Raw genomic sequence first — 16,008 nt, forward strand, 5'->3', positions numbered from 1 at the left:
TGACTAAACACACCATTTAAAAGGCAGAGATTATCAGGATTTTTTTTTTAAAGCAAGACTCAGTTATGTGCTGTGTACAAGAGTTATGCTTTAAATATAAAGACATAGGTTGAAAGTACATAGATAAAAAATGATATGCCATACAAACAGTATGCCTAAAGGGTGGAGTGGCTATGCTATCAGACAAAGCAGATTTCAAGACAAAGTTTATTACTAGAGGTAAAGAAATCATAAATGTATATGCATCTAATAACAGAGCTTCCAGATACATGAAGCAAAATTGGTCAAATTAAACAGAAATGGACAGCGCATAATCTGAGTTGGAGATGTTAATACCCCTTTCTTTGCAATTGACGCACCGCCTAAGGGGGTTAAAATCATAAAAAACAGAATGTCTGACAACACTGTCACACCATGACCTCATTGATATTTATAGAATACTCCACACCAAAACTGCAGAATACACATTATTTTCAAGTACACATGGTGCATTCACCAAGATAGACTATGTGCTAGGCTATAAAACAATTTAAAGGCTTTGAAATCATACTTTACATGTTCTCTGACCACAAAGAAATTAAACTAGAAAGCAATAAAAACAATATGTCAGAAATATTCAAATATCTGGAAATTCAAAAATGTATTTATAATCCATGGGTCCTTTGTTCATAATACATTAGAAGCCATTTAGCATTCACATGCTGTGATGTAAAACATATTTTGATGTGCATTAAGGAGCATAGGACATATGGCCAAATTAAACAGCTTCTCAAAAATCCGTGGAAAAGCTTCACTGTTTGGCCAAAAAGCATAAATGATTCTATATTTCATCTGCTATTTCATCCCAGCATTAATGCTACATCAGGTTTTAAAAAATATTTTGTTACAAGGTTTTAAAAAATATTTTGTTACAAGGTTTTAAAAAATATTTTGTTAAATGAAAGCCTCCTATCTAGACTTCTATGTACACGTACACATAAAATTCATTTTTCACTACTCTGTTGCCTCTGTGTTCCTCTCTATTACCCAGAAGTCCATCTCAAGAAATGTTGAGAATACTCATATTCTAGATTCCATTGTATTTAGAAAAGCTGCTGCTCATTACCACAAAACCTGCTGTCGTGCTTGTTGATGAGCATACTGGAAGAAAAACTCAATACATTTTCATTTCACCGCTAAATACGAAGATAAAAAATTGAGAAACACCAGCTTTTAGAACTATGACTTTTCAGAAGGTGTTTTCACACACTTGGAAAGAGTTCATATTATCCATCAGCCACTTCTATAGCTTGATCTGAGTCATAGAGCTGCCAGGGTAGTGACGTCATCTATCCTTCTATCAGGTAAAAACCACGGAAGGCTGCCATGTCATCTTGCCCCAGACACTGTGCCCTCTCTGATCAGCCTTCACAAAGAGTGAGATCTACCATCTCACTAACCCCAAAGCCTGGTCCTGCCTTTGTTCTACTTGCCCTCTCACCCATCCATCATTTTAGGGATATGTGCCAAGATGGTGTGACACCTGTGAGGCCAGGGGTTCTTAAACCTGAGTATCATCAGAATCACCAGGGAGGCTTGTTAAAGTAGATGGCTGGGTCTAACCCCCAGAGTTTCTGATTTTGCAGTTCTGGCATGGGTCCTCATAATATGCATTTCTAGCTGGCTCCCACGTGATGCTGATGTGGCTGGTATAGGAGCGACATTGAGAAATATATTGGGTTTTCCCGTTAAAGGAGAAAGAGTATGTTGAGAAAGGTTCCAGGATTTACTCAAAGGACTTTTTCTATTTTAAGAAGTCAAAACTGTCAGAACAGAGAGCTTTCAAACCCTCCTGTATCTCTTGAGTACGTTAGGATTCCAGAGGAGATAGGAGTTTAAGAGAATTAGAGGAGAAATTATAGAAATTCAATAGCTTTTCTTTTCTATTTTTTTAGGTACCCCATTCCTAACGAATGCATCAATATCTTTCAAGCTAGTCTAAATATATAGGGCTGGGTTGCTTCAATATAGCTGTTAGACTAAGGGATCTTACTTAGTCTATCCCAGTGATTCTCCACCAGCAGCAGGAACTTGTCAGAAATGCAAACCCTTACATCCTACCTGCTGAGTCAGTAACTCTGGAGCTGTTGTCGGTTGATTTGTAATTAACAAGCCCTCCAGGCAATTGCAATCACAGTCAAGTTTGAGGACTAGTGACCTAGCCCAGCCAGTGACATTTGACCTTTCTTAGACCTGTTCTAGGATGGATGGCGGAAGAGTAAAGGGATCACAACTCGTCAATATTGTGTGATCAATACACACAATTTGCTGTTACAGTATTTTACGAGAAAGTATTTTTGCTTCTTTTGGAAACAAATAAAGTATGGTGTCAGGATCATTTTATAAATTAGGGGCCTTCGTTTTATTGGTTCTGTTTCGGAGAATGACACAATCAATTATGATGCATTTCTATTTAGTGCATTCATCCAAATTCTTACTAAGTAGCAGTCAGGCTGTGGTCCTGACTCTGAACTTTAAAGAAGACACAGGAACATATTAGATGAATTTATGATCAACCCTTTAAGAGGAATTCTTAATGCCCATATGCTCATTTATTCATTCATTTACTGCGCACCAATTCTTGCCAAGGTATGCATTGTTCTGAATGTCAATCAAAGATACAGACATGAGAAAAATACAATGTACCTCCTTTTGAAGACAGAAAGTCAGCAGGGGAGTGGACCTTAGTAACTATCTGGCCCAATGGTTCTGTGTAGCCCCAACACCAGCACCTCATTCGGGAACTTGTCCTCACACCTCACCCCAGACCTACTGAGTCAGAGCGGTTCAGCCAGCAATCAATTTTAAGTCCTTTGCATGATCCTGAAGCATGCTGGGATTTGAGAACCAGCAATCTAGCCTTTACATCTTACCTTTCCTAGGTCAGACAACTCTGAGAACCCGATGAAAACCATCTTTCACATAACTCTGGGTGCTGTGAACTGTGAAGTCCCAGTTTTAAGGACTCATCTTGCCCAGAGCCTCATTTTACAATTAAGCAAAGTAAATACTAAGAGTTAAGTGACATGCTAATTAGGTAAACAACTAATTAGCGGCAGATTGGTGTCTCCAAGCTCAAGCCAACCAATTCCAAGTGCATCTCTCTACTACTCTGCCTACATAGCTACTAAAGCAAAATGTACGAGAAAGTACACACAATCGAAGCCACAGTGATTTATGATTTAATTAAAAAATATGTTGCCCATATAAAAGAGAAGGCAGGGAATGATTTTCTTTTTTGTAATTAGTATTTTCAGGAAATGCATGTGTTCCAAAACTCTCTCTGTAAAACAGATATGTACCTAGGAATTATTCTCTGTGCCCAAAAAGAATAGCACAACATTTTGGCCCTTTAACAAAATACTGTTCTCGTGTTTCACGTGTTCTTGAAACAGCCGGGTATTATGGTTGGTAGATCAACTGTGTCTACTTAATCACATACCAGAAAGGAACCAAACACAAAGAACAAAAGGAGATGAAGCAAAGTTGAGTAAAAGAAGGCAGAAACAAACTACTGTGTGTATTCGTTTCAAACACAGGCAAAGTGAATCTATGCTGTCAGAACTCAGGATAATGATTTACCTTTAGGTGGCGGAGGTTGGGTGGGGGCATAAGGGGACTTCTGTGACTGCTAATGTTCACTGCCTTCATCTGAGTGCTGCTGATACATGTGTTGTTTCTCTTCAAGCCACAGACTGCATTTTTCTATTCCGTATCAATAAATAGTGAAAACACACATACACAAAACCAGGTGTAGACATTTTAAATATGTCAAGACTAGCTCTAAAAAGGTGTTTTGCATGGAAGAAACAGTTTTATTCCCATCTATTTATTCCACAAGTAGAGGGCCATGGAGAGGCCTCTATCGAGAGGGAACTTGAAGCCGACCATTTTTCAAAAGCAGAGAAAGTAGGAAGAACTATCTTCATTTTATTGGAGAAGGTGAGGTTAGACACTGAATCAGCAGAGCTAGAAACGCCACATTGGCTCAAACCAGATGATTCGACAGCCGTACAAGACCTGACGTGTCTCCAGACTGCTGGTGTTCTTGGCTTGAAAATGAAATAGTCTAATTTTCCTCGCCCCTACAATTATACAAATCAGATCTGCTGAATTCCAGAAGTTTAAACTTTCATGTGTTTAGAGGTTAACAGATGATTTTAAAATTTCTTATTGAAACGTTATTGCCTTGAACCAGCTGCATTCAAATGCATAAATGCAAATTCAGAACATAAGACCACACTGTCTTATTCAGAACATCAGACCACATTAAAAATATTCAAGTCCCTGGGCCCAAATTCCATTTCTATTTTTTTCCCTAAGTAACCACAGATGAACAATGATTGAGTTAAGAATATTTTAAGTGGCTATTTTTAAAAGCAAAATGTTATAAAATACCTTGTATTGAGGAACAGTAGTAAAGATTATGCCCCACCCGTACCAAGGACAATTAAATATATTTTAAAATCGTGTTTTCAAAGAATAGTTATTGATATCGTAAAATTATTGCTAAAAGTCATGAAGAAACTGAGGCCTACCAATCACCACTGTCAGCATGGAGATCTTACAGCCTTCAGGTGACTGCAGCCGCAGCCAACAAACAGCTTGACTGCAATCTCACAAGAGGCTCGGAGCTAAATAAACCCCCTTAGCGAAGCTGCTCCCGGATTCCTGACTTACAGAAACTGTGACTTAACGTTAATTGTTTAAAGCTGCTAAGTTTGAGGATGGTCTGTTATGCAGCAATAGATAACTACTGTAACTACTTTTATAATTGGGACAGGTTTTATTTTTAAAAAGGAAACAGAGAAACTTGTCTTTCATAGAAAATGCGTTTTGGTTTGAGGATTCATGAAGTCCTTGCTGTTTGAGCCCTCTCCCCCTCCCCCAAGCTTGCTTTTCTTGAGATCACTATCTCAAGTTCTGTTTGGGGAAAAAAGGTCTGTGTTAGAAAATGCTCAATATTTAGTATTCTATAATTGCTATAGTTTAAAGATTAGAAAATAGATTTTCCAGATGTTTATTCAACAGAAGTGCTAGTTTTAAAAACCCTTTTGCTTAAGCTGTAGAAATTGAAGATTCTCATCATAAATACTTTTGACAGCAGATTATGGAATAAAAAGCATAGGTGTGGGACTGTAAAGATGGGAAATTTAGTTCCATCTTGGTAACTAACTCTAAAACCTTGCACCACTATATGCCTTTCTAGGTCTGGGTGGTCACCTTAGAAATAGTGGGGCAAAGTCAAATATCCTCTAATGCAGCGACCTGCACACTTTACTCATCCCCTAAAATGAGGAAAAAAGAAAACTCTCTTACATATTGGCATGTAAAATTAAATATAACAATATAAAACATACAAGTTGATGTCAAATCTTTTTATCATAAATTGAATGTAGTTTTCAATATTTTATCTTTAAAAATATTTTGTCAAAATACTAGAAATGCAGATTTAATTTATTTAATTTATGGAATATGTCTACCATATATCCTCATTGGCAGTCAGCACTTGCCCAATTAGCTGGCCAAATTTATTTTTAAATTATAAATTTTCAATTCAAACAAATACATTAATATGCGCTCTTTGATGTGACTACCACTTAACTTCATAATTCTGATTATTAAGCTAGGTGGCAGGGTAGATAGATAATGGAGACTTGCTTTGAATTGATGGCCTGTAAGAAATCAGACACCTCTCCTTTCCGTTTCCTGCTTTACTCTAAAGGAACTAGTCTATAAGAGCAATGCATTCTAGAGGCACCCCTTTGTTTAGTACCATATGGTTTTCACCTCCAGGACAGTGTACCATATTGGGATGAATGAGTTAATCCTTTCTTTTATAAGACAGGAGAAGGGCAATTGTGAAAGGGTGAACTGGAAAGGAAAACTGGTATGAAAGAGGAGCATTCCACAGAAGATCCATTGTAGGAAAGAATATACTTGGGGGGGCAAAAAAAATGTATACAAGCGGACACTTTGGTCAGTGTTGCTCAAGCAGTAGTTCGCTGTAATCAGAAGTGTCTGGATGCAGATGGTAACTACTCTGAGCACCTCTTGTAATAGCAGAAGTCAAACGTGACTTGTATTCATCTTTTGTTATTGGTATATATTGAGTATTACAATTTTAATAGTTTTTTCCTTTCTTAAAATGTGTATACATTTTTTTTTGGCACCTTCTGTATAAGTACATCCAGATGTATGCTAAATAGTTTAAGGTCCCATAAAATTCTTTATTCTATGACTTCCAATCATTTTTGGTCACAGTTGTCTGTCCTTATTTTCTGTGTAATGAAACTGACATTCGCACCTATAATTTTTAAAAAATACTGTATTTCCCAGAAAATAAAACCTAGCCAGACATTCAGCTCTAATGCGTATTTTGGAGAAAAAATTAATACAAGGCCCAGTCTTATTTTACTATAACATAAGACCGGGTCTTATATAATATAAAAGACGCATTAGAGCTGATTGTCCGGCTAGGTCTTATTTTCAGGGAAACACGGTATCTATTTAAATTGCTATTCCTCTGTCCATTGTTGGGGCAGAGAACTCGACAGTGCTCTCCCTACATGGGAAAAAAGGCATTCATCAAAGACTTAGTATTTGAAAAATGGAAGGACTCCATCATGTTAAAGACTTGGGTATGCAGTCAAATCATTCATAGGGAAAAAAATTCTTTTTTCTCCTGAAGACAAATAGGAAACTAGAGAACATCTTACCTCCGTGAACAGTTTCTAATGCTTCCTCTTTTTGTTTCAACTCTTACTTAGATCATGTTTGTCTTGGCGACTACCACTGCCCTATCAGCGATTCTTAAGTTTTTCAAGAGTTAAGAGTTCTGTAATAAAACTATGATCTTTCCAAACAGTAAGATGCTTCACATTGCTACTGTTGCAAGTAGGATAATTTAAAAAATAAAATCACTTAGTTATAAAGAAAGATCTATTTACATATATAAATATTTTAGCTCTTCTCTAGGAAATAGAGTGGAGAAAAACATGAAAAGTATGGAACTACACATTTACATAGCTAATAATTATTAGAGCTAATGCATATGTAATTTTGGGTCAATTTCTATCTCACTATGACGATAACTGAAATTTATTATTTCTGATGCTTAAAGGAACAGTGTTGTTTTCATAGATGACAAGAAATGTAACTTTTCAAAATTTTGGATGGGGGCAAAAGTAAAGCAGCACACGGAAATGTCACCTGTGTAAGTAGTCATGTACAGTAAAGAAATAAAAGCTCTGAGAGTATAGGCCCAGATTATTATAAAGCCATTTATTTTTTAAAAAAAACTGGTTTGTCAGATCACATACACGAGCAGAAACACACCTACCAAAGTGGCCCTGTTACAGACACCAGTGGGGCGTTCACCACACAGTACCTGAAAAATACAGCTAAAAAAGAGGAGTCTGTTGAATATTTAATTTCAGATTCCTACTTGACTCCTTGTTGAATGGCTTTAAGTTAGCATATAGTGAGAGGTAGAGTCCCAAGTATAATAGCTGATGCCTCAGGGCTCCATTTAAAAACAAAACAAAAACAAAAACCACTTTCCCCCTCTGCACAAGGGAAACCTATCCTATTTTTTTTTTTCCTTTGTGAAAACGGAAGCCAAGTTTCTCTTCTTCAGCATTCCCAATCAAAGTGTTGTGTGACTTAGGTATTGTGCTTCACGAGTCATCTAATTTTCCTCCCCTTCTGATTCAGATTCTAGGAAAGAAGAAAGTCAAGATTTTTATTGTTGTTATTTTTTCCTTTAAATAAGGTCATGAAAAGAGTTTCTAATCCACTTCTCGCCGCTGCTATGGCCCCAAAAGACATTTCTATTCTAGGCATCCATTTAGGTAAGATAGTTACATATGAGGGCAGATAGCAAACTTTTGCTCCCTTTGCTTTTAAGTGAACTTTGCCTTACTAAAAATGCAACATCCTCATTAATATTATTAAATAGGAAATATAACTACTTTTATTCTTTGAATCACCTTAAAATAAACTTCATTCTTAATTGCATTCACTCTTATCTATTATTGTTCTACTTTGTGTTGCCATTTTAAATATCAGTCACTGGTAAAGGCTTATAAAATCTACATAATCCGATGTGTGATTAAGGCAACTGTATTGTTTTCTTTTCTTTTCAGATCTGCTAATTATTTTTTCCTCTTTGTCCTCCAGTAGGGTGGATAATTTAAGAGGGTTTTGTTTTGTTTTTTTGCCATGTAGAAATTTTCATTGCCTTGATTTCAGAAAGGAAGGCTAAGCTGTAGGCAAAATGTTTGATATGGAAGATAGTTCAAGACCTTTAGTTTTAGGAAAGCAAGAAAAAAGACATAGATATTTTGAATTATAATGAGAAAGTATTTACTAACTGCCCACTGAAGTTGTTAAATGGAATCGTACCTTCTTCTGCATTATGTAACCACTCAACAAATTTCTTCATCTGGTCAAGGAAAACACTTTTGCCTTTGGCCACGTGTGCTTCTTTGTACCATTTCAATATTGCTTCTTCACTCAGCACGTCAGCTACAATTTCAAGTCAAAGATTTCAAAGTTACTACATAAATGTGATGTTTTAGAGCAACTTTATGTCTTACAGTTTAATAGAAAGCAATCGCTTTTAACATTAAAAGCTCTGTTATAAAAGAAATCCATACCTGAGACTTATCAGAAGATAAAACTCAAGCTTATTTCCATATAGAGCAGTGGCATAGTTTAGCAGTTAGCACAGTAAATAGCGATGATGATGACACACATCTCGTCCGGCACAATATCATGCAAATGTATATACAAGTCACACAGGGACTTGGAAACCTCGTATAGTCCTAATTTTCTGGTAGGAAACTGGGTTATTTTGTAATTTTGCAAATGAATCAGCAATTCCAGCATTTCAGAACACTCTGTGTCCTGCCAACTTCAAACACATTTTGATTAAGCGGCAACCTCAAGTGACTGGACTTTTAAGGGGATTTACTATTTTAGGAGAAAAGAAGGGCAAATGAAAAAAATGTAGATAGGATGAAATGATAGTTAACAAAAAGATGTAAAGATCAGCTTCCTGGGGATATCATGGAACCAATGCACACATAACCCAAAGTTCTACACTTTATCGCTCAATCACTAACTTATTTTCCTACAGCATCATACTCCAAATCACAAGACAAATGTTTTACTTCTCCATTAAGAGAAAAACAGAGACATATTAGATAGATTTCCTATGGGTTTCTAACAAAAAGTATTATCTATTAAATATTGATTACCTAAAACTCTAAATTCCACAAATATGCCTTGGTACCATTGAGTTACCATTAGACTATTTAACGTTAAGAATAGGAAGGGGAATACGAAAATAATAGCATATATACACTGCCAATGTTCTAATGGGTTGTCTTTTGGGATTTTGGAGTGGGAAATGAGGTGCAAAACCAAGGAAAAGGATTTACTATTGTCCCCAATGCCTGCCCAATGCATGACAAATGCTGATAAATCACTCTACAGATGTATTTGCAGTTAAAATATAATTTTAACTTATGAAAATGAGAGAAATGATTTGATAGTTTTCATTTAAAACACCACTGACCTTTTCATAATAAAACCTTGGGTTTTTAAAAAAAATAATAATAATTGGTTCTTGGATTCAACGGAAGTGATTGAATTTGTCTAAAAATGCACAGAATTGGTTTTAGAAAATATATGGTTTTCACTTGCTTATTTTTATCATTAAATATACTATATTTTGGAAAGAAAGGAGGAGGTCTGGATTTATTTATGAGGACTGGGCATAAATATAATCAGGAGCCCTACAGAATTACCCTTAGCTTCTAGGCTTGTAGCTTCTTCTGTTCCCAGCTCCACATTCTCCACCCACAATGATGAAAGAACTTTCTCGAAAGAACTTTCCCACCCACTTGCCCTCCAAGCCTAGTTTTTACCGAGGTGAGGAGCAGGCAGTTTACACCCTCAGGAGGAAATGACTTGTTATTGTGCAAGACTGCTCTGCAGAGATTTTTTCCGAGAACACTAATCAGCTTAAACATGGGATTTAAAAGCCTCTTTTATAAAAGTTGTCTTACGAGATCTTTAAAATGCTTGTGATTTAGATCAGTAATTTCCCAATTGCTCTCCTATTAGACACTTCTGAGTATGTACACCCAACGTATGTATTTCTTTTGGTTTATAAATTATATGTATGTTCCACAGAGCTATTATTGTCATAAAACAAACAAAAAATGGAATTAAAACTGTGGCAAACATGTTAAAGGGCATTCTATTTTTTCTCCTCACCTTAATGAATTGCATACAATACAACATACATGTTGGAAAGCTGACCTAGACTGCAGTTTAGTGATAGTATTTGGGTGTTTCCTTCGCAAGGTTCAGAGCTCATTCCTGTGTTTTACTGCCCCCTAGAGGCTGAAATAGGCCTTGACAACTACTAAAACGCTCGTCAATGACAGTTCTTATGAAAAGGACACTAAATGGTAAGTAAACCTTATCAGATGCATGGTCCACTGAAAATCAGACAGACTGTGCAACGTTGAGTTCTTAAAAGAACCTAATTTAGTAATAAATAGTTGAAGACCACATTTCTAGTATTTTGGAATAAATAATAAAGAAGGGACAGAAGCAACCACACAGGGCAACCATCAAAAAGTTTGAGAATTCAACTTTTGTTTAGAGAAAAGTCTAATTTCAAAAGGAAGGAACCCCTTCTGAGGAATGAAGAAGAGGGAGAATTTTTTTTTCCTCTAAGGAAAAATGAAAAGAGTTATTAAAAATTTGGAGACTACAAAGTGTTAAGATCTCTCAGAAATGCCAACTAAGAATATATATCAGTAAAAGTACTAAGAAAGACATGTTCCAATTGCACACAGAGTTCCCTCAGATTAAAATATATCAACTATGAGTTAGAGGCCCTTTCACTGTCCTCCCACCACTGCTCATAATTCTCTGTATGAACCTTATTTTAGCGATTGACAAGTAACTGTAATTCTTGGTTTTCTTCCCCACTCTGAAAGTCAGGCAGTCAGGGACTGTTTTGTTCATTTAATTTCCTGCATTTAACAGAAGAACTGTCATCTAGTATGCATTCAACCAATGTACAGTGGACAAATTCATTCACTTGAGGAAAACTAAGTATTTCTCAATCGGTAGAGTTATAATTTCAAATTAAGATTTTCATGAGGATCAAAGAGACAACATTGTAACAGTGGTTTGAGAATTGTAAAACTTTAGATAACATTAGTTATTTAGATATTTAATTGAAAACTATGTCACTTGGAACGTAGGAAATTCAGTACTTTTTTTATTACAGATGTCACAAAGGGACAAACTCAAAAATAATTTATTTCAAGAATGCTGGGACTATATGGTGAGAAGCCCAGAAACCTTTTATTAGAATGAGAATAAGAAACTTACTTTAGAAAAAATTGCATGAGGGACAGGATTTAATATAAGAAATTTCTGCAAACAATAAAACCCATGATAGGGATACTAAAAGAATGTAATTTTATGTTGTTCAGACCTACATGCTGAGAATATGGTACTTAGCTTCAGGAAGGAAGGAAAAGAAATTATTTTTAATAGTGAATAATGTGATGTTTGAAAATTAATAATGAATTTACTATTTTTCCTTACTGACTTCAAAATACAAACAAGATTTTAATACAGAAAATTAATCTTCACTAAATGAGCAATCACCACTTTTTTCTTTCATTGCTGAAAAGCGTTACACTTTGTTCACCTTTATTCCGCTGTTATTTAAATATTTTAAAATCTTTCAATAATGGCTTTATTTAAGTAACTAGGCTTGTCAAAGGGGACATGGGTAATCACATCCCCAATTTTCTGTTGTCCTCATGTTCTGGAAATATGGGGAAAGTGTGTGTGTGTGTGTAATGAGAGAGATTCAAATGAAAATAGAGAAAGGATTTCCATTGTCTTAAAACCTGTATTAAAGCAAAAATGTTCCTTACAATAAATAAAAGGAACTCACATCACTAGATAAAAGAAGCAAACAGGATACAATTTGAAATTTGTAAAATGTATACGTGTATGTGAAATTAATGATAAGTAGAATCTTATACATGTTACTATAGTTTATGGAATTTATCACTCTTGACATTAAATACCCTTTAGACAGTGGTTCTAGACCAACAGTCACAGTATCACCGGCAAATTCTTGGGTCCAATCCTGGACCTACTGAGTCAGAGTCCTTGGAGATCTGTGCGTTAACCAGCTCTCCAGGTGGTTCGCATCACATTAGAGTTGGGAAAGGAGTGTTGACATACACAATACGTAACAGAAGCATCCACATTCTTATACAAAACAAATAAAATAGATGCCTCCTTGGGCACAAGTGTTTTTTGGATGAAATACAGTCAGAATAAAAACGACTATTCAGAAACGCTAAGAAGGTAAACACACAAACCTCTGAATAGTGGTATGGAAAAAAATCATTACTCTGGGGTTTCATGTTCTTAGGAGAAAACATAATTATTTCATTCAGAAAAATAGGCTATCTGTATAATTTTGTGGACAATCATGCAATTTCCCTAAAACAATGACATTTAGTTTAAACATCTCAGTGATATAGTTCATTAAAAAAAGTTTCCTGATATCATTCCCGACACTAACTAAGCCAGAATAAGCGATGTTGCCCTTGAGCTTGCTCATACTTGCCACAGACCTTACTAACTTTAGATGACCTAAAAGCTCATCACCGAGTTAATCAATGGCTAAGGAAGAGCTAATGCTTCTTCTTTTAACTTCTTGATTATTTTATAATTTCGCATCACTGTTCCTTAGCATTTGGGACTGACACGCAGGAAGTAACTCAAAGCTGCCAGTTTTGCTAGCTGTCAGTAGCTTTTGTAAATATAATGGGGAAGGATGTTGGCATCAATGGTTAAAATGAGAAATCTGAAGAAGGACTTGAATGGTTCATATGTGTGGAGAGACTGTTCCATGAGTGACCACTGTCTATCCTGTAAGATGGACCCGGGTCAGAATGGAGTTGCTTACCACAAACCCTCCTTAGAGACTGTCGGATTGTAACCAATATTCATTCTGACAAAAAATCAGCACTTCCTCCTCTCCCGCCCTACCTCCTGCGACGTGCTGGTTCCTGGAACAGGGCCTTGTTCTGACCTAGTCAAGCATGTAATTTCCTGTACCTGGTAGCATCCATGCACTAGTACCTGTGACTATATTCTTACTATGTATCATCCTTTGGTGCCTGCCAAGTAGCACGGAGAATATCCACTTTGACAGATATGTGTCCTACTGTGTTTCCCCCAAAATAAGACCTAGCCGGGCAGTCAGCTCTAATGCGTCTTTTGGAGCAAAAATTAATATAAGACCCGGTTTTACTATAAGACTGCGTCTTTAATATAATATAATATAATATAATATAATATAATATAATATAATATAATATAATATAATATAAAATACCAGGTCTAATGTCATATAATACTGGGTGTTATATTAATTTTGGCTCCAAAAAATGCATCACAGCTGATTGCCCGGCTAGGTCTTATTTTCAGGGAAACAGGGTATGTCAATTTCCCTTCATAAACTGTTAGTTGACAGATTGGAGAGGCCTGCCTCTTTCTTCTGTTTTTCTCTGCCCGCCTCTTACAGAGATATTCAGCCTCCAGGTTTTTCCCTGGGTCTGCGTGTACTAACAATATGCAATCTAAATGCCATTACAGCTAAAAAAAGTAGTTTGTTTATTTTTTGTGTGAATTGAATAGAATAATGAAATGAGATGATTCTTCAGATAAGGCTCAAACAACTATGTCTCAGTTTAAAAAAAGATTTGGTAGGAGACACTGGTTGGGTTAGCTATTAAATGACGAGAAAGGAAACTGTACTTAGGCTACTAGTGTATAGATAGTTGCTTTTCTGTATTGGAAAACATTGACCCCGCCCTCCCCCAAAGCAAATGTGAAACCTATCCCACAGGTCTCTCTATCACCAGTGTAGACAGAATGGCCACTGGGTAAAGGAACCCTGCTTCTCTTTGTTGTCTGCTGGGTACCATAGGTGGGTTGGCAATATGATCTTCAGATTTGGTCCTCATGGGTCATCTTGGGCATCATTTAAGCCCTAGTTTTAGGACATTCCTATCTCATGACCTTACCCAAGAGGACCTAATTCGGATCTGGCCAGAGGAAAAGCAATTACAGAACTTCAGGTGGGACTTGGCAGTCATCACATCCTCCTACTGACATAAAGAGTGTGTCGAATACCTTCATGCTGTGAAAGTAAAACATCACCCAAACTCTTGTGGGCAAGACTTCATCTGGACAGCTGATGAAAACACTTTGTGAAATGCTATTACACATTTTAAAAATAGCTATTAATCAATAATATAGGATTTTTATATCTCAGTGCCCAAATTACCACTCAAAATAGGCAAATTTAAGAACACATCAAAAGGAAAAGAAAGATTTGGCTGGTATTCATTTATACTTCAGTTTTTCTGATATTAGGCCATTTAAGATTGTAGTAACTTCTAATAAGCATTTTATAATGTTCAACATGTATCATTTCTCAAGTGCTCCTTTTTCCTCCCTCATAAAACTACATAAACCCAGACCAAAGAATAGTCCATGATTATTTTTTATATGCTGTAGGTATAGCGATTGAGATCAGTGAAAACCCTAATAGCATTCATTTATTAAAGGCCGTGCCAGTTGGCATGGCAACCTAATCCTTATAAATACAATGAAAAGACAGTAAATGTGAAAACCTAAAAATAGCCATTTCCAAGGAAATAGACTGGCTGGGACAAATAACTAAAGTACAAAGTAAAAAGGTCAATTATTTCAGTAATTTTCAAATCAGCTTTATGGCACTTGAAAAGGTCTGAATGAACATAACTTTCTGTACCATTCTGCTAATCATTGCTATTAGAGCTAATCCTTACAACTCAAAACCAGACCTAATTACTTGGCGTAATTACACTCTTTTCCACTAACCCCTCCCCCCCCGCCCCCTTCCCGCCCCCAACAACCAGTTCCTCACCAGTTTTCTGGGAAGTTCCGCCAAGGAAAAGGACCCAGGGGCCTCATCAGGCTGGTTCCTGAGTCTAGGCATAAACGGCATTTGCACTTACTCGCTATACATAATCAGGCAGCCTCACTAAAACTTGCAAAGATTAGCGTGATCCTCATGTCACCCTCTGCTTCACCCCACAAAGTGTGGCAACAAAAACAGGAACATGGTGGTGGAACAAGGTGGATGGTTACCTTTATAAAAGAGAACCACGATCTTCTGAAAGGCTTTCATGAAATGGATGTTGTCGTAACAGTATTCCTGAACCTTCTGCAGGAGGATGAGCTCTGACTGGCCTTGGGAGCTGAACACAGCCAGCAGGGGGGCGTATTGCTAGAGGGGAAGTGGGGGGGGAAGCCATTAACTTTTGTGGGAGGTACAGCGCTGGCAGCACTTGAATCACAACAGTAATCTGGAGATTTGCTTAAAAACATTTGGATTAAATTCTTGTTATATTGTGTCTAATCAAAATGATTCTTTTTATACCAGCATCTTACCAGATTTCTCTCAGTGTACCCACTAAAAGGAGAACAAATATGAAATTCTGACTAACATGATGTCTGTCTATTGGATAGTGTGAAAATAAGACAAAGAGTGAGTTTCCCCTTCCCCAGACATGCAGACCCTCTCACAGGTCATCTTGATGGTTTTGTTCCTATTGCCCCAAATGTCCTTGGCTTCCAATCACTGACATGCAGCCATTGTTTTCTCTCAGAGCCACTCAGTTTAACGCTTACCCCTCTGAGGAGGCTTCTGTGATCAACTTAACCTGCAGTTTACTCACTGCTCTGTTTTCATAAACCCCAAGTTGTCGTTAGTATTCTAACCCAGTCTATACTCAGTCGTCTTTGACCTCCCAATTCAAGTGTAAACTCTGAAGGCAGGATCTAAGTCTTTCACTT

General features: G+C 36.6%; 1 protein-coding gene across 2 annotated transcripts in view; it reads right to left on the minus strand.

Moving 5' to 3' along the window:
• Window positions 1-7,303: 7,303 nt before the first annotated feature.
• BZW2 (basic leucine zipper and W2 domains 2) overlaps window positions 7,304-16,008 on the minus strand; it is a 55,770-nt gene continuing 47,065 nt past the window's right edge. For both annotated transcript variants that reach the window (XM_019727158.3, XM_019727167.3), the window contains exons 10-12: window positions 15,301-15,439; window positions 8,446-8,568; window positions 7,304-7,758 (exon numbers count right to left, since the gene is read on the minus strand). In XM_019727158.3, the coding sequence (XP_019582717.1) occupies window positions 7,730-7,758; window positions 8,446-8,568; window positions 15,301-15,439 (291 nt within the window). In that variant the 3' untranslated portion in view covers window positions 7,304-7,729. The remainder of the gene's footprint in view (window positions 7,759-8,445; window positions 8,569-15,300; window positions 15,440-16,008) is intronic.

The sequence above is a fragment of the Rhinolophus sinicus genome, chromosome 4 (assembly GCF_057876585.1).
Source record: "Rhinolophus sinicus isolate RSI-liver-muscle chromosome 4, RSI-T2T, whole genome shotgun sequence".
Taxonomy (NCBI): Eukaryota; Metazoa; Chordata; class Mammalia; order Chiroptera; family Rhinolophidae; genus Rhinolophus; species Rhinolophus sinicus.